Consider the following 19,721-nt stretch of genomic DNA (forward strand, 5'->3'; position numbering starts at 1 on the left):
GGACTTGAATCCAAATCTTCTTTCTCGCGATGGGAGGTTGTATCTCGGTCTCGGTGTCATGTGATCGGATTGTGGATCAGTTCACTCAATGGTTATGCGTTAGAAAGAGTAGTAGTTGTTATATTCACAGCCTTCCCGAGAATCTTGCAGCACTACATAAAGCCATGGAAATGCTCAAGACAGAGCAATATGATGTGAAAAGAAGAGTCCATAGAGAAGAGTTTACAGGGCGTCGTCAAAGGCTTTCTCAAGTTCAGGTATGGCTTACTAATGTCGCGGCTATCGATAACCGATTCAATGATCTGTTTAGTACTCAAGAGGTCGAGATACAGAGGCTGTGTTTTTGTGGGGTTTGCTCCAAAAGTTTGAAAATGAGCTATCGTTATGGGAAAATGGTTAGCTTGCTGTTGAAGGAAGTTGAGAGTCTCTCTTCTCAAGGAGGATTTGATGTGGTGACCGAGGTTGTTCTAGTAGCTCCAGTTGAGGAGATGTCTATACAATCCACAGTTGTTGGTCAAAATACAATGCTTGAAAGGGTATGGACTTCTCTGATGAAAGATGGATTCAAGATTATGGGTTTGTATGGTATGGGTGGAGTTGGGAAAACTACGCTTCTCACTCAAATCAACAATAAGTTTTCTCAAGAAGATGGTGGATTTGATATCGTGATTTGGGTTGTCGTGTCTAAAACTCCAGAGATTTCTAGGATTCAAGATGATATTGCAAAAAGACTTGGTCTTGTGGGTGGGGAGTGGGACAAGAAAACCCAACACAAGAGAGCCGTAGACATACACAATGTCCTTAGGAGACAGAAATTTGTTTTATTGTTGGATGATATATGGGAGAAAGTGAACTTCGAATCGGTTGGAGTACCATATCCAAGCAGAGAAAATGGAAGCATAATAGCATTTACCACTCGTTCTCTAGATGTGTGTGGGCGTATGGGAGTTTATGACCCGGTGAAAGTTAGTTGTTTGGAACCTGAAGAAGCCTGGGACTTGTTTCAAAAGAAAGTAGGAGAAAACACTTTGAAATGCCATCCAGACATTCCTGAACTCGCAAAAAAAGTCGCTGAAAAATGTCGTGGTCTACCATTGGCACTTAATGTCATCGGAGAGACTATGGCATGCAAAAGCACAGTTCAAGAATGGCGTCACGCGATTGATGTTTTAACTTCATCAGCCATAGAGTTTTCATGCATGGAAGATGAGATTCTTCCCATTTTGAAGTATAGCTATGATAATTTAAACAGGGAGCATGTCAAATCATGTTTCCTATATTGCTCTTTATTTCCTGAAGATTATGAGATAAAAAAAGAGGAGCTAATAGACTATTGGATATGTGAAGGATTTATAGATGCCAAAGACGGTAAAGAGAGAGCGGTAAACGAAGGCTATGAGATCATCGGTACTCTTGTCCGCACATGTTTATTGTTGGAGGAAGGGTGGAAGAAAGTGGAAGTGAAAATGCATGATGTGGTCCGTGAGATGGCTTTATGGATATCATCTGATCTTGGAAAGCACAAAGATCAATGCATTGTGCGAGCCGGTGTTGGATTACATGCAGTACCCGAAGTGAAGAACTGGAGAGCTGTGAGAAGGATGTCACTGATGAAAAATGAGCTTGAAAAGATATTGGGTTGTCCTACATGTCCTCAACTTACAACTCTCCTCCTCCAAAAAAACCACGAATTGGTAAATATTTCCGGAGAATTCTTTCGATTTATGCCTAACCTTGTCGTCTTGGATTTATCATGGAGTAGTAGTCTCGTTGGATTACCAAAGCAAATATCAGAGTTGGTCTCCTTGCGATATCTTGACTTGTCATATACAAACATCGAGCGGTTGCCTGTTGGTTTACAAGAGTTGAAAAAGCTAGTACATCTTAATTTGGAGTCCATGAAGAGATTGGAGAGTATTTCCGGAGTGTCTAAGTTGTTGAGTTTGAGGACACTGAGACTACAAAAATCCAAAAAGGCTCTTGATGTGAACTCAGCGAAGGAGCTACAACTCTTACAACATATAGAAGTTCTAACCATTGATATCTTCTCAAGTTTGGTTTTGGAACATTTGTTATGCTCTCAGAGATTGGCGAAATCTATTCTATATGTAGAGCTTATAGAGGTTGAGGAAGAACCATTTCAAATCTTGACTTTTCCAACCATGGATAATGTACGTCGCATTGGCATATGGAAGTGTGGAATGAAGGAGATAAAGATCGAGAGAAGAGCATCATCATATTTTTCTAGCCTCTACAAAGTCGTTATAGGACAATGCGATGGTCTAAAGGATTTGACATGGCTATTGTTTGCTCCAAACCTTACTTATCTTGACGTTCGTTTCGCAGAACAACTTGAAGATATAATAAGTGAAGAAAAAGCTGCAGGTGTTACAGATGAGAATGGAAGTATCATCATTCCTTTTCAAAAACTAGAATGTCTTAGCTTGTCTGATTTACCAAAGCTAAAGAGCATCTACTGGTCACCTCTGTCTTTTCCACGTCTGAGTGACCTCGTCGTACAAGAACATTGTCCAAAACTGAAAAAGCTTCCATTGGATTCCGAAAGTGGAAATGCGGGAGTAGAACTTGTTGTAAAATACGGAGAAACCAAATGGTTGGAAGGTGTTGAATGGGAAGACAACGCCACTAAACTCCGTTTCTTGGCTACCTCCAGACCGTGGTAACTGATAAGTCATGAACTTCTCTTTCTTCAACCTCCCTTTTATCTTTGTTATGTTTCAAAGTGTTCATCCGCTTTTACTTATATGACCACGATTGCACACATAAATTGCTTACATCCAAATTGGCAAGATTAAGATCGGGGCATTGCCTATATTTGTTTCTCAACTCACATGGAACTTCAGCAAATATGCTCCTGCAAAATTAATTACTCCAAACTAGAAAATTCACAACAAATCACCACTACTTTGTTCAGCAATGTTGTTAACAGACACAAGTTTCATCATCTTCTTCTTAACGAGTTTCTCGAACTCTACTCCCGACAGCGACAAAACCTGGTTCAACAGCAGTCTCACTCCACTTCTCTTCACCAGCTCATATCTCGGCTTGATCCTCTCTCGTAAACTGTACCCAAAAAACTGCGGGAACTTCACGAGCTCTGAGTTTTGATAATCCATTGTCTGAAAGTAATCCCATTTCGGCATCAGATTCTCTTTCAAGCTGAAAGTGTACAAAGCTCCATATCTTGAGATCATGATCCCTATCTCATCTAAACTATAACCGTTTTCAAGGAAGAACTCTGTTACTGGCTTCAAATTCGACTCTATGCTTAATCCAAACGTTTGAGGACATCGATGAAGGAGAACCGCAACATCCACGTTAAGCGATCTAAAGTACTCCATAGTTGGACGGAGCTTGTCTTCTACACTGTAACTCATGATGTTAGGACATCGTGTTAGGATCTTCCCAATCTGTTCTTCTGTGAGACCAGCTTGCGTTAAGAAGTCGACAGTTGAAGTAAGTTTCTGGCGGCTGTAAGTGAGGATTGCTGGGAAACGGGAAATAATCTTTGCCCATCGAGTCTTATCAATGCCAAGTGTCTCGAGAAAGACCATTGTCGGTTTGAGGTTATCGGTTAGGCTGATTCCGCATATCTGTGGGCGTTTGCATAGGATTGTGGGGATATCTGATTTAGGGATTCCAAGGTCTAGAAGGAACTCAACGACAGGTTTGATTTTTCCATCGAGGCTGTAATAAGGAAAAGCAGCGAACTTGCGAGTGATCGTTTTGATCTCCTCTAGGTTTAAACCGAGGTCAAGAAGGTAAAGAGTCTGAGGACGTAATGCACCTTCTTGATCAAGTTCACTGACACGAGACACGGCTCTGATTTTCCGACTGTCTGCAGCAGAATCTGGGTCACCACGAGGTTGTAAGACCGGAACTGGAGATGAGGCAAGAGGTCTAGGTTCAGCTGGTGGATCTGGGTAGCTCACAACAAGGTCAGAGAGAAGATTACCGTGTTCTTCATGAAGTTGTTCTAGGTAAGGTTCAAGAGAGTCTCGGATCTCAAGAGTAGTTAGCTCTCTTCCTGTTACAATTAAAAACAATCAAATAAATCAAACTTTTAAAGTTCAAGGTCAAGCTCTATTCATTTCTTTATCATTACATAGTAAAAAATGTTTTAAAAAGAAGAAAGATCGAACCTACGAGGTATCTGGCTTTATGAACAGAGTGAAGCCTGGAGACTAAATGGTCAATGAATTGATCAGACTTGTTGATTAACCGAGAGGAGAGACTGTTGCTAAGACCTTGCTTCTTGAAGAATAGAGTTAAAACAGCTTTAGCTTCTTCTTTCTCTGCTGCAATCAGATTTGGAGGCACAGGTCTTGGACTAAACTCTACTCTATTCTTTAAACGAACCCCTAAAGAAAACAACCATCATTATGAAACCCGGTTGTATAAAAACTCGTAAAAGGAAGATATATTCACTTCCTTCAATGTATCATCATTTTGATTCACTCACCATTTGTTACTTGTCGAAAAGAGAGTCTTCCCGTAAACCAAAGCTGTGCTCTGTAAAATTTGTAGAATCAATCAGAAATGTTACTGCAGTACAGATGTATCGAGCCAGATTAAGTAGAAGAAAACACAGAAATAACTAACCTCGTACTGGGTTGATCTCTTCGAGCTACTAGGAAAATCTCCGAAGGTCCAAGTTGACTAAGACTTTGCATTCTTGTTCCTTGCTAATGGAGTTGGTAAAACCAAAGAATTAAAAACACAAACTTTTCAATACACCTGTTGAGCATGGAAGGTGAATCAATTGAATCAAATTAACGCATAGGAATCAAGAATCAACAAAATTTAAAGTTACGAAACAGTACTAAATTGCAAATTCTTAAAGCCTAGGGATTTGATGCGAAGCAGATAATGGTAAAATTAAAATTAGCAGAGGAAGGGAAACATAATTGTGGCAGAGAGAGGAATCGAAATCAAATTAACGACTGACCTCGTTGCGAATTGTGGATGGAGTTTCCCGAGGAAATTACAATCGATTGAGGAGTAATCAACTTGAACTCCCCCCAGCAAGAGCTTCTTGCTTCTTCAGTGAGAAACTGGGATTTTGAAACGACGACATGATTGGAGGAGACGACGAGGGTAATAACTTCCAATTGGTCGTGGAGATTTCGTAACTTTTGCAAGGCCCATTGGGCCTACATAAGTCAACATCATATACTAGGATTTTGATTGGTTTATCGACTAAAGATATTGTTTACGACTGTCAAAACAAAACTAAAAGCTGTGTTCAATTCTATATTTTTTACTTTAGTTGTGAACCTCCGGTTTGTACAATCTCTTGATGACCTTTTAAACTTGAGATGGTGGATTGCTAGATTCCGTTCTTGGCCGGTTGATCTGAACATTCATTCATCAAGTTTTTGTTTTTATGAATACCATGAGTCTCTCATCTTTTGAACATCTTGGACCACATGTAGAGGTCTAGAGAACTGCGGAAAGAACCACGTGTTATGTTAAAACAGCTTTAAACACTGATATCAGCCAAGAGTTTTTAGAACAATTGTTAAAACAGATAAACATCTTTGTGGAGCTCTCCATGATCTTGTAGATTCGGTTCTGGCGTTAGAGAGATAGGATCAACTTCATGCTTATAAACTTAGCGTCTCACCATCTTCTTCTTCTTCTACCTCCGTTCATGTGTTCTTGTTCTCTTTAAGGTGTTCAATTGTTTGTCTCCTCAAGTACTGACTCACTGTCTTGATCATAAGTAGTGAGAGTCCATTGCGGCTGCAGTTTGATGCAAGATTTGCAACATAGACAAAGTGTTATGTTCACCACGAAGGTCTAATAAACTCTTTTGAAAATTGTTAAACCTGGGATCTAGTGTTTTGCTACATTTTCAACCAAATTGTCCAACCCCTGATGAGGGGTATCAACGATTTTGGTGCTGCATTCCTTTAAATTAGCTTCTGAAGACATAAATGTTTGCTTAGAAGGAACACTAAGTTGATGGAGATTCACAGGATGACATGACAACAGATTTGCTAGCTTCTTCTTCAAATCTGGCGCAAGTGCAGGATTTGTTAGGAATATATCCAGCGATCGAATAACTCCTTTTCGCTCAATCTCTCTGAATGCTGATGTCAAACCTCTAACAATCATATCCCGACGGGTTATATCATAAGTTTCCACAAGATGAAGTAAGAACTCAAGTAACGAGTGAGTGATGTGTGGATACTGCGGTATCGACCATACCATCAATAGAGCAGCAGGTTCAACATTCATAATATTATCAATTCTTTCGTCGAAAAAGAGCCAGTCGTAAAACAAAGCCAGATTAACACTCCGCTCGATGTGATGGTTTTGCCTACACAGTTCCAAAAGCCAACCTATGATAGCCCATCTTGGCATGATCTCTGATCTGATGATTTCGTTTGTCGGGTGAATAACACAGCAAATGAACCGCACTATGTCGATCAAAAGCGTTTCTTTCTCAGGACCCAAAAGAAACTTCTTCAAGAACCATATCTGATGCCGCTTATGGCTTCCCAGTTTCACATATCCAAGCAAAAACCTTAACTGCGTTTCCATCTCAGGAGCGATCCGAAGAAAGAAGTATCTACTCGAAGTCTTCAACTGGTAAATCTCAGAGCATTTGTTTGTGACCAAATCATTCCATATCTCCCTGAACTCAGAGACATGAGACAGATCTTGCAACAACCGGACAAGATCCCTACCAATCTTCAAACACAAATGAACCTGCTCTCTAAACATTTTGACACAGAATCTAATCTCCAACCTCTTCACATAATCAAGTTTCACAACGCCTAAAACCCTACAATGATCAGCTAACAAACGAAGAAAACTATACAGAGCACTAGTCAACACCAAGGGCAAATCATCAAGCAAACAATCCCATTTCTCAAGAAACAAACCCACTAATTCAGAACAAAGCCAAACATTCTCATCACCATAATCCCCAGTTCCGATTCTTCTTAGCAATAACACAATCAAATCCTCAATCCCTACACTCGAAACATCAATCATCTCCTTCGTTACCCAAACCAGCTGAACCTTAACGGAATCAACAAGCTTAACGTACAATTCAACAACGATTCCAACAAGCAAACTAGTGAAAAGCGCATACCCATCAGTGACGAGAGCGTGTAAGTGCTTGATGTGGGTTTTACATGAATCGGGTTCGCATAAAACTCCATAGACGATGGCTTTATTGAGGTCAAGATACTCTTGTGGGTCTGGGATATCTAAGGAGAACGGTGGACGTAGTTTCGGCTCGAGAGACTCGAAGGCTTGACGTAGTGATAGTTCGAGTTGGTTCTCGACTTCGTGTAGAGAGACTCGAATCAGTTTCGATGCAACAATGCGGTTTCTGTTCTCCATTGGATTGAGAGTCGATTCTAAACGGAGAGACGAGAGAGAAGAGACCATGTTCGTTGTTTTGTTTTGTGAGATTTGGGGGAAAACAAAATCTTTAGGGTTTGGTTTTTAATTTTGACTCTTAAATTTTTGGTTTGATTCTGATTTTGACTTTTGTCTCCGCTTATTATAGATTCTAAACGACACAGACTTTTGTCGTTTTGTTACTGTAATTAAGTAATTTAATTAAATTAACCCATTCCAAATTCACATCTTTTTGAAGTAGTTTATAATTTCTTTACTAAACATTTTCAATATTAAAATTAAAACTACTCTAATTTCATTTATTTTATTTTTCAGAAATATTTGAAATTCATCAGTTACATTGAATCTTCCATTGGATTAAGAGTCGACTCTAAAGGAGAGTCGTGAGAGAAGAGATCATCATCGTTGTTTTGTTTTGTGAGATTTGGGGGAAAACAAAATCTTGAGGGTTTGGTTTTTAATTTTTGGTTTGATTTTAATTTTGACTTTTGTCTGTGCTTATTATAGCTTCTAAACGACACAGATCTTTGTCGTTTTGTTATTGTAATTAAATAATTTAATTAAATTAACTTATTTCGAATTCACATTTTTTTGAAGTAGTTTATAATTTCTTTACTAACCATTTCGAATATTAAAATTAAAACTACTCTAGTTTCATTTATTTTATTTTTTAAAAATACTCGAAATTTATCCGTTACATTGAATCTTCCATTCCTAATAATTTTTCTTCTTCTTTTTTTTTGACAAACAAAAAAGGGAAGGATGCAACACGAAGAAAACTTATTCTTTTAAATTCATTCTTTAAACTTCTCCTGATTTTTAATAACATTTTTTCAATATATGTATTACGATTTAGACCATAAATAAACGCATATAACATCTTTATGTAAATACATAAATACAGATGATGTTTAATTTATCTATTGTTTATTCATTCTAGTTAAAACAAGCACAAAGAAACAAACATCAACCTTACGATTTGACACAACAAATTGAAAAAGAAAATAATTGGTCGTGAACCTGTGATGCTAATAAACCCATACTCAAAATCATTGCGATGATGACGAATTTTTAATTGTTTAACAAAAATAATAATATATGAGTTTAGAATTTACGACGCTTAATATTAATATCAGACCAATAGACCAATAAACCAAAGGGCTCGGAGAGACAAGTTAATTATATTGTAAGAACATTTTCATCGATCATCCTGGATGGGTGTCAAACTAATAAAAAACATAAAAATAATAAAAAGGTGATGAAACTAATTTTAAGAGAGAGACAAGGTCTGGACAGAGACTTATAGAGACACGCTCACACCTTTTTTTTTTTGCTAAATGTCATAATATTGGCTAACTTTTAGATACAACCAAAATTTAAATTAAATGATATTATTATATTAAAATATTATTTCAGAACCCATATTCATAGAATGACCGATGGTTATGTATGCTCTAATATCTCATTTAGATGTTAGTATCGACAAAATATTAAATACTAACTAAATTGTGACTCTTAATAATGATGGAGCATACATCACTGTGAAGGCAACATTCCCACGGCCATGTAGCTTTCAGAATTAAATAAGAGAATCTAAGTCCAACCATCGATTTCAATTCATTTGTTTGCCTATATTTAGAGAAAACGAATAATGTGCCACTCCAACTTTTAAATCAAAGCAAGACATTGACAATATTTATGAGTTATATAATTTATAAAATACTGGCATACTATATTTATATTTGTTTCCATAAGTTTTATATTCTTTATAATTGAAAAAAAATAAACATAATCCTAATATTCGTAATTGAATTAATCTGTATTTATATGTGACTGGTTTTAAATAGGCGAAATACATATAAAAATTCATAGTCAAGTCTCATCAGTATACTGCTAAGACATACGATTATAATGATATTAATTTTATTATATATGTGAAGGAATAATTGTTTCTCTGAAATCTTAAATTAATTAATGTATAGTCAAGTCTCATAATATTCTATTATTAAGACATATGATGAAACTAATTTTCTTTAGTATATAAAGAAATCATTGTGTCTGTGACATCCTATATTACATATAAAAACATATAGACAATTCTAATTGAACTGCATATGATTGTATTGCTTCCCACCAATTAAATGAAAAACCCAACTTTCGGGTGGCCATCTCCAGATGTCCAAATGTCCATGAACAGCCTCGCCTAACTTGTCTTATGAAATTATAATCACCAAATTTATTATCGATTTGATTATCTTATTGACAAATCAGATGTTATAACGTATAATTTAAACGTACCATTTCATTGGCGCCTTACGTTTCACCTTCTCCACCTACATGATTTGAGATAGGACAACAACAACAACACACACCATACAACCACAAATGCATTGAAAGGAAACAAAGTTTTTAATTAAAATGGTTCTTTATCTTTCAAGTAATCATGTGCTTCCGCCAAATTCATTATATCAAATTTTATAAAGTTTTGTTTTGGTCAATATTCTATAACATACATTAGAGTTAAATATTTAAATGGTTATATAACGCCGACACTAAAATAAATTACTAAATTTTGACCAAATCAAAATATTACTAGATACATGTTTAATTTTATTGAACAAATATTTTTTGATGTAAAAGTAAATAATTCTTATATTACCTAGTTAAAATTCTATTTTGGAATGCTAGTAGTTATTAAGCTCTTTGCACTAACAAGACACACCTTCACTTGAAAACCTTCTTTAAGACTTCAATGATTTTAGGCTCGGAGACTAAATTAACAGCTCCTAACCCTTTCTACAGTATTTTCATTTTTATCCAAAGTTTGTATTTATACCTTTTCGCAATTTTGCCTAATAAATTTAACATTCATCAGTGACAAAGTATTCCACATAACTCCTTATAGCTTGTCGTTACAAATATTGGTTTTGATACTATTTACCGAGGCTGAATCTTGTGCATCCATTTACATTATAAAATCACAAAATGAAAATCAACGTGACTCACCCTCACCTATAAAAGCATATTTATATGAATCAAACAATATTAATTACTATTTCCACTATCAGTATAATACATTTTTTTTTTTGGAAAAAGGCCTTCAATATAATACAATTTCTGAGATATTTTTGACTACATCATGATAAGATTCCGTATACTGAAAATAATATAAGAAAACTTTTTTCCGTGTTGAAATAGTTCTTTAAATACGGAGTTATATAAGTGCGTTGTAGTAAGGACGAATATGCCAAGTCTTTAGTGGAAGAAAAAAAATCCAAAAAAGTCACTGAAAAAATAAAAGAATAATTAAAACGTCAATTTGCATGCCTTCTTCGTTGCCTACTTTAATTTCCCGTTACATTGAGTCTTGAATCCACCATAAAATTCGATGACATGGCGTAGTGAGAGCCTTTGATCTGACTGACTGTCGACAAGTATCAAACAATCTTGACGGTAGGTGTTGTTTTTGTCTTGAAACAGTTTCTCTCATGTTGGTGAGTTGGTGTGAGCCTTTGAGGCTGCTCACACGAGGAAGGAGCGGGGAGAGCCTTTACCAAATGATCAGTTTCAATTTGACCTTTGGAATCTATATGTGACTTGAATACCCTTTGTACAAATAAGATTTATATTATATTTATCATTTGAGTGGTTAAGACAAAATCTATGAAGTGTTTTTTAACCTATCAGGTAGAAAAATCTTGACTGCGAACTGCATGTACTTAGAGAATATCTTGAGGAGTTTTAGGTCCCACCGATGCGGACCGTTGATATTATTTTTCTCTATAACGCATGATTAATAGTGGCAACGAGATATTTTGCTCGTATATTTTGAATTATTATTCTTGGGAATAATGCTTATAATATTTATTCACTTATATTCTACAATGTATTCTTAAGAAAATACAGCTTGGTTTATAACGTTAACGTATGTGATAAGGCAAGTTACTTCTTCGTTTTTTTTGTTGGTATCTAAATAACGTTTATTAATGAATAACAAAGTTACAAGAATCTGATAAAGATGGGAAGAAATACAGCTAGCTAGGTAGAGATGACTATATGAGAATCATGCTTTTCCAAATCGAAATCAAACTTTTTGCAAATTCATTTGCAGTTTTCTTGAAAAATTGAGGAATCCAACAAATTTTGAAAGTCTTCCAAACGTTTATTTATATAACTAGCTTATATACCTTCATATCTAGTTGTAATTATCCAAACTCGATATGAACAATTTGTAAGAAGAATAGAAGATCGATAAATTGTGAGTATAAATTTGGAAGATCAATAAATTGTGAGTATATATATATTTTGGAGAGCTTTTAAATATAACTGATAGAGAAAAAATGATTTTAAAAAAAGAAAAGAAATATCTCGTTATGCTCTAATATCTCATTTAGATGTTAATTTTACCGCGTTATTTTTTAGGTTTTAAAAAAGAAAAGAAATAAAGAAAGAAAAAATAAAAATGGCTTTTAAAACTTTAAAAGATAATAAAGTCATAAAAATATGATTGACAAAAAAAATGATTTTACAACTTTTAAATGCTTTTAAAATCTTGAAAGCCTTCACTAATCGGGGTCTGAATATATATATTTGCTTTTTAATGATAAGTGTATTACAACCGAAAAAACATTTATCGACTTTGAATATTGGTTTCAGATTTAACAATTAATTTTCACGTATAGACCAATAAACAATACTATTAAGCACAAAAAAGCTATGGTCTATCTTTTTGTGATTTTAATTTATTTTATAAACTATTTACTACCAATATATATCTTGAGTCCAAACTGAAAAAGCCTTGCGATCTTAAAATCCTAAATCTATTTTACCGGCTGTATTGCAAAAATTATTTTATTGCGCTAATACTAGTTTGATTTCGATAATCATAACTAATTTTTTTTTGTTTAGTCTTCGAATTCTCAGAGTTAATTAGCTGTTACACTTTAAAAGACTTGTAAAACGGGATTTTGATGATAACAATTTTACATCTTACATCAGACTATATAATAACTTCACAGTTTTATGAAAACATTTCTTCACGTGCGGATTAGCAAAAAATTATATATCAACGAACTACTGATATAACACTAGTATTTATAGTCATTACCAAAAAAAAAAATAGTATTTATAGTTCATTGTAGGCAACAACATGATATATATAATATACAGGAAACAATAATGTAAGCGAAAAAGAGAGTATATTACTATAATTAATTATAGTATACACAGCAAAAGGTAATCTTGCCAATTCCATATTTACAGCAAACAAACACATCTCTAACATTTCCATATTCTTTTTTCGTTGTTGTTTTTCTCACAGTATATATGTCTGTATTCAATTCAGATGCAGATACATGTTAGAAGAATTATAATTATTGGTACCATTGAGGAGTTTAACTTGTTTTTGTAGACAAGAAAATTATTTTTTGAGTGTTGTTGACAGAGAAAACAACAATTTAATATGGTAACTTGATTAGGTAAGATCTAGGATAGGTTTTCGGTAGAAATCAATATGAACTTCAAAAAAACGACAAATTGGATTTGTATTCACTAATTAATGTTATTTCGAGATTACAAGTTATCCCTTTCATGATTTACATAGAAGTATTTAAACTAAACATTATCTCTTCCGTTCCTTTGATTTCCTCCAACGATCTCGCCTCAACTTGCTTCCCGTATCCCGAGATTTTCTCACAAACTTGACCTCGCCTTCCACCTAATCGGCGCTCTTTCATGGACCCGGTCCTGCCCTAATATCACTCTCCCGACCCAGAGTTTTATGGGCTTCAAGTCGACGAAACCCAACACCAACAGCTCTGTTTAATCAAAGATAAAAAATATTAGCTCATCCTTATGTGTATTTTCACCAAAATTTGAATTAGATATATAAATGGCAATATATAGATAACTTTTTGTTTTTGCCATATACATTTTATGTACATAAATAACAAAAAAAACAGAAAGAAAATATATCTATAATTATTAGCTCAAATAAAAATTTAAAACTTTCTGAATTCAAATATAGAAAAAAATTCTTAGAATAATACCATAAAATTGAAACTAATACCTCACCCATTACAGCTGTCATAAAAAAACTCCAAAAAAACAGTATAATTATTAATGCTATTATAAAAGGAAACCAAAAAAAAACTCCATTTATTTACGTTTTTACGTCGCTAATACATTTCCCATCAAAATCAATTTCAGATTACTTAATCAAAAATATACACAATTGAGAACAAAACGAAAAAAAAAAAAGAAAGGGCAGTTTCGGAAATTAAAAAAAGAATCAAAAGTGATTTGTTGCTTTCCCTATAAAAAGAAAAAACAACAGTCTCCACCACACCACTCTTTAACCGTCCCTTGAAGCCTCTCAATTTCTTTTTAAAAGAAATATCTCCGGCGCATCTCCGCCGCAACAACCACCATAAACGATGGATTCTCCATCCTCAAAATCATCGGAGAAACCATCAGGGACCGTTCTTCTCGGCAAATACGAACTCGGTCGTCGACTTGGTAGCGGAAGCTTCGCTAAAGTCCATGTAGCTCGTTCGATCTCCACCGGCGAACTCGTAGCTATCAAAATCATCGACAAGAAAAGAACCATCGACGCCGCTATGGAGCCGAGGATCATCCGAGAGATCGAAGCGATGCGTCGTCTCCAAAACCACCCGAACGTCCTCAAAATCCACGAGGTCATGGCCACTAAATCCAAGATCTACCTCGTCGTGGAATACGCCGCCGGAGGCGAGCTCTTCACCAAACTCGTCCGATTCGGTCGGCTCAACGAATCGGCGGCGCGTCGCTACTTCCAGCAGCTCGCCTCCGCGCTTAGCTTCTGCCACCGCGACGGGATCGCTCATCGCGACGTGAAGCCGCAGAATCTCCTCTTGGACAAGAACGGGAACCTCAAGGTCTGCGACTTCGGTTTGTCCGCTTTGCCGGAGCACCGTAGCTGTAACGGGTTGCTTCACACAGCTTGTGGCACGCCGGCTTACACAGCGCCGGAAGTGATTGCCCAGAGAGGTTACGACGGTGCTAAAGCTGATGCGTGGTCTTGTGGTGTGTTTCTCTTTGTTCTTCTTGCAGGTTATGTGCCTTTTGACGATTCCAACATTGTCGCGATGTACCGGAAGATTCATAAAAGAGAGTACCGGTTCCCGAGCTGGATCTCTAAACCGGCTCGGTCTATCATCTATAAGTTGCTTGATCCGAATCCGGAGACGAGGATGAGTATCGAAGCTGTGACTGGAACGGCTTGGTTTCAAAAGTCTCTTGAGGTTCAGTCTAACGTGATTGAGTTGGATCGGTTTCTTGAGAAAGAGGCGAAGTCGAGTGATGCTGTTACAGCCTTTGATTTGATCTCGTTATCATCGGGATTGGATCTTTCGGGTTTGTTCGAGAGGAGGAAGAGGAAGGAGAAGAGGTTTACGGCGAAAGTGTCAGCGGAAGGAGTGGTGGAGAAGGCAGAGATGATAGGGGAAAAGTTAGGGTTTAGAGTGGAGAAGAAGGACGAGGCTAAGGTGGTTGGATTGGGAAAAGGAAGGACGGCCGTGGTGGTTGAGGTGGTGGAGCTGGCGGAGGGGTTGGTTATTGCGGAGGTGAAGGTGGCTGAAGGTGAAGAGGAGGAGGAGGAGTCTCATTGGTTGGAGCTAATTGTAGAGCTTGAGGAGATTGTGCACTCATGGCACAACTGACGTCATCTTAGCTAGAGTTGGTTATCTTTTAGCTGTGTAGAAATATCAGAATCTCAAAGATGGCTTTAGCTTTGCTTTCATGGTTAAGTTATATATATAATATTATGAAGATTCGTGGATTCACTTTTTGTTTATGTCACTTGAGTTTGAGTATCACTCTTCTTTCTTACCTTTGATGCCAAAGACACAAACGTAAAATAGTCGAAGATATAATGACAACTTGATTGGTTTCCCGTATAAAATTGTTTATATTAATATACAATATCAATATTTTGAGACCAAAATATATCATAGAACATCAATCTATTAGAGATAGAGAGAATATAATTTTCTCACCTTAAATAGTGAAAATATTAGAATTTGATTGGGGTTCCAGCGTAAAAATGTATATATAATATCAAACTTGAGACATATAATTTTTTCATGTAAAATGGTTAAAAATATTAGTATGAGAGTTTGATTGGGATTCCCGCGTAAAATTATATTATATAAGATAAAATTTTAAACATATATTTTTTTCCCTCGTAAATTGGTTAAAATTTATTAAGAGAGCTCGATTAGTTTTCCCACGTAAACATTTGTTCGTTTAATATCAAATTTTAAAACGGTCATTTGTGAATTTAAACGGTTTTAAATCAAAAGTGTTTTTAAATCCATTTTGGTAGCCAACTAACCCCTTATTTAATATTTACTATATTTATTCACATGTGAGTTATGCTAGATTTCAAATTAAAAATGTTAGCATTGTAAATTATTTAAAATAATTATAGTCATTGAAATTGCTAAAAGAATATATATTCATATTTGTTTTACCAAACAATTTACAACGCAAAAATTACAAAAATATATGCTAGGTATATCCTAATAACAAAAGTTCTACATAAGAATCTCAAAAAAAACATACAAAACACTTCTTTCTCGACGTAATCAAGTTTAGAATCTAAAAATAAAATTTGAATAGAGAAAGAAAGAATTATTATATAAGTATGTGAACATCTTTACAAAAACAAATCAAAACTCATGACAATTCGAGTATAACGTAATTGTTAACAATGCATGCAATGTTGTTTTTTTAAGGTCTGTAAAATATGTTACAAGTTGGTCATAATCAGTAAGCTTAGGATGAACCTGTGGAGTAGCTAATTTTGGTTGTTCTTCTTGTTTTGACTTCATGGCCTTAATCAATAACTAGGACTTAGACCCTCGCGATGTCGCGAAAGAAGAATTTCAAAGAAAAATAAATAAATTAAATGAAATGTAAACTTATATATTATATATTTATTTAAAAGTAATAGAATAGTTTAAGAGTATATGATCCTAAAAAAAGAGAAAATAATAAGTAGTACTAAAACTACACAAATGTCAAACATAAAATGTTAGTAAAAACACAACTATCAAAATGAAAACCAAAATTTTTGTTCATGATAAAATAATATCTTGGCAAAGAGACAACTCAAAAAAAAAAAAACTACACAAATGTTTAACATTAAGTGTTAGTAAAAACACAACCATCTAAATGAAAACCAAAAATTTTGTTAATGATAAAAAAATATTTTGGCAAAGAGACAACTCAAAAAAAAAAATTATATCGTGAAAAGTCATATTAAATCGAGGCAATCTTGTCAAAAATATTGTTTAATGTATTATAAATATAAGATATTTTGTAAAAAATTATGACCAAAATTACAACTATTAAAACAATTACTAATATTTCTATTATTAGTAAAAAACTATGATAAAAATGATCTTAAGTGAGAATATGAACGAATGGTTGTAATGTAACTTTCTAATAAAATAATTATAAGTACAAAATATATTTAGTCTTTTGTGAAAATGTATTAAGGAAAATTATAGTAAAAATACACAACTTCTAAAAATAAGATACATATTTTACAAAGTGTTGAGATAAATAGACGCAACTCTAAATCATATTTTAAAATTAAATTTTTTTATTTCTATAATAAATTTTTTTATTTCACTTAAATTTTTTAATTCTATAATTAATTCTAAAATCTCTAAGTTAGATTATAGAATAACATTGGATAATAGATATTAATATATTAATATTTAATTTATTTTGTTTTAATATAAAACAGAAAACATGTTTTAACTAACAATGATTTGTTAGTGAAGAGACAAATCTATATAGAGTTCAAAAGAAATGAATAATGAATAGACACAACTATTTTAAAGGAAAAGTAGTGATTAAAAAAATGAAAAAATATGGTTAAAAGACACAACTATACCATAAACATATACAACTGTATATATATATATTTTAAATTACAACATATTTTTTTACGGAAAAGTACGATGAAAAATTACAACTGTTATTGACATTTAATGAGATTGTTATTATTATATCGATTAATACGGACAAAAGAAGAAAAGAAAAAAAAAAGAAGAATGTAAAAAAGTGTGATAAGGTTGAAACTTGGAGGTTAACAAGATTCCCAGGGTGGAGCTGAAGAACACTTGTTACATAGCTTTGACCGTAACGTTGATTAAACAGCTCTTTAATGCTAACTAGTTCACGTACTCCACAACTCGCAGAGGCAAAGACAAGGCTCGAAACTGCATCGTTAATCTTGACATTAAACAATTTTCTGCATGTTGATTATCGAATAATATATAGTTGTTTTTGTATTTCAAGAAAAGTAGAACCAAGAGAGAAAAGAAATAAAATATGTATATATAGAATTCTATTATATGTAACCTGTGTTTTTCAATGTAGGGGATGTGGAAGATGATGTATTTAGTGAACCGGAGCAACAATTCGTATACGATAACCGAGTTTTTGACGAGGACGAGTTGTTCGGTTCGACGGAGAGCATGTTTAAAGTCATTGATCGGATGAAGATAACGATGTCCGAACGTAGATCTCTTGATAATGCGTGCTTCTTGCTTATGAGTAGCTTAAGACGATGTTGTAGATCTCTTGATAATGCGTGCTTCATGCAACAACTGTTCGCATGTGGAAGCTGTTCGCCATCGACGAGAGAACAATGAATCAAACATGATGAATCTGAGTTTGTGTTGTACGTGGCAGCTAGCAACTTGAAAGATGATGGGGATTTATATAAACATTAAGGAAGTGCCATGGCCGGCGGTTTATTTCTCCTTTTTTAGTTAGGTTTTAATTAGGACTAGAATTGATAATGTAATTAAAAATTATATATATATATATAATTGATTTGATTTACAAATGAGAAAATTTGTAGATTTTTCTTAGATAAATTATACATCTTTCTTTTGATTTCAGGAAAAATATATAACTTGAAAAGAATGTAAATATAATTTGTTTGTTTTAGCCAGATTAGATTTCTTTTAGCCAAATGGTAGATTTGTAGATTTGTTTTAGCCAAATTATACATCTTTCAGAAAATATATAATTTGTTGATGTACTAGATAGCCTTATTATGGGCGGTGATGACAATATCCCATTCTATTCTAGAAAGATATGTATATAATTATAGAATAATTGTGATTATATTTTTTTCCTAATAAATCTTCTATTTGGTTAATTCAACCGCGAATGATATCATCGAATCCTAAATCTAATATTCTCTCTACGAAGGTAAAAATGAAATTAAAAATAAAATGGTTTCTTTTTCCTATCATCATTCCAAGAGAAATCTCTCTGACCACTTTAAAATTGAAAAACACATAAATATCCAAGCAAGCAAATCAAACAAGTATGGTCAACCTTGTGCCTTGTGGAGTACTTTAATATCGATTTCTTGTTACCTAAGAAACCACTTGCTAGATTCATAAAAAATGTGTTTTCAATTCCAGATAACTAAACACTTCAATGGATTCTTTAAACAATCGTTGAATTCATAAGACTTCAAATTCAATAAGACATCATTGGGTTGAATGGATTATTCTCAATTCACCTCGGTCTAGGTGAGAATCTAGAAGTAGGAGAGAAGCATAATTCTATAGAATCTTTTGAATATATCTCTTGACTCCCCTGTTTCCTGGCAATTTCAGAGTCCACACACTCTTTTAGGTCCATCACAACATGTGTCATTGTTGGTCTACGGTTTGAGGTAGGGTTTACACAAGCCAAAGTCAACTCCACAGCCTTCAACACACCGTTTGTATTGAATTCTCCCATAATATTCCTTATGCCCCCTTACATGAGTATGAATCCAATCCATTCAGTAATATGTGCTTTCACCCGGTTTGAATCAATCACAGGTTGGTTTGTGATGATTTCTAATAAAACAACCCCAAAGCTATACACATCAGTCTTCTCACTTAGCAAATTTGTTCCATAGTACCTAAAACAAAATATTAACTATAGATGTTACAATTCATAAATTTTTATGATTATGATAACTGATTGATTACTCACTCAGGGTCTAAGTAACCAGGTGTTCCTGCAACGATTGTTGATACATAAGATTCACCATCAACCGGAGAAGATCTAGAGAGTCCAAAATCGGCTAGTTTATATAAGATGAATTGGTCTCGGCAACCATCGATGATGTTTTTATCTCAGAGAGAGTTCATTCCATGGTAAGATCTTGTTCATGAATGTCAGCGAAGTCCATCGTGCTTTAAAAGCATGTCCATCGTGCTTTAAAGAAACTTTCAGCGAAGTCATGAATGTCACTA

At 34.4% G+C, this 19,721-nt stretch overlaps 4 protein-coding genes across 5 annotated transcripts; 2 read left to right on the plus strand and 2 right to left on the minus strand.

Moving 5' to 3' along the window:
- The first annotated feature begins 29 nt into the window (after positions 1 to 29).
- Positions 30 to 2,847, plus strand: LOC104718972 (putative disease resistance protein At4g14610). Its single transcript, XM_010436800.2, has one exon. The coding sequence runs from the start codon at positions 30 to 32 to the stop codon at positions 2,682 to 2,684; it is 2,655 nt and encodes an 884-aa protein (XP_010435102.1). The 3' UTR covers positions 2,685 to 2,847.
- A 12-nt stretch (positions 2,848 to 2,859) lies between these two features.
- LOC104718973 (transcription termination factor MTERF5, chloroplastic) lies at positions 2,860 to 5,161 on the minus strand. Of its 2 annotated transcripts, none has more exons than XM_010436801.3 (5): positions 4,970 to 5,161; positions 4,624 to 4,758; positions 4,484 to 4,533; positions 4,164 to 4,382; positions 2,860 to 4,048 (listed from the first exon to the last, which is right to left on the minus strand). In XM_010436801.3, the coding sequence occupies exons 2-5, from the start codon at positions 4,692 to 4,694 to the stop codon at positions 2,907 to 2,909; spliced, it is 1,482 nt and encodes a 493-aa protein (XP_010435103.1). In that variant the 5' UTR covers positions 4,695 to 4,758; positions 4,970 to 5,161; the 3' UTR covers positions 2,860 to 2,906. The 2 variants fall into 2 exon arrangements, with proteins under 2 accessions (XP_010435103.1, XP_010435104.1); XM_010436802.3 differs by having other exon boundaries at positions 4,624 to 4,706; positions 4,970 to 5,140.
- A 326-nt stretch (positions 5,162 to 5,487) lies between these two features.
- Positions 5,488 to 7,428, minus strand: LOC104718974 (uncharacterized). The gene has a single exon (XM_010436804.3). It carries the CDS (start codon positions 7,426 to 7,428, stop codon positions 5,860 to 5,862), a length of 1,569 nt encoding a protein of 522 aa, XP_010435106.1. The 3' UTR covers positions 5,488 to 5,859.
- A 6,305-nt stretch (positions 7,429 to 13,733) lies between these two features.
- LOC104718975 (CBL-interacting serine/threonine-protein kinase 4) lies at positions 13,734 to 15,217 on the plus strand. Its single transcript, XM_010436805.3, has one exon. It carries the CDS (start codon positions 13,836 to 13,838, stop codon positions 15,096 to 15,098), a length of 1,263 nt encoding a protein of 420 aa, XP_010435107.2. The 5' UTR covers positions 13,734 to 13,835; the 3' UTR covers positions 15,099 to 15,217.
- The last annotated feature ends 4,504 nt before the right edge of the window (positions 15,218 to 19,721 follow it).

This window comes from Camelina sativa, chromosome 10, assembly GCF_030686135.1.
Source record: "Camelina sativa cultivar CO46 ecotype springtype chromosome 10, ASM3068613v1".
Taxonomy (NCBI): domain Eukaryota; kingdom Viridiplantae; phylum Streptophyta; class Magnoliopsida; order Brassicales; family Brassicaceae; genus Camelina; species Camelina sativa.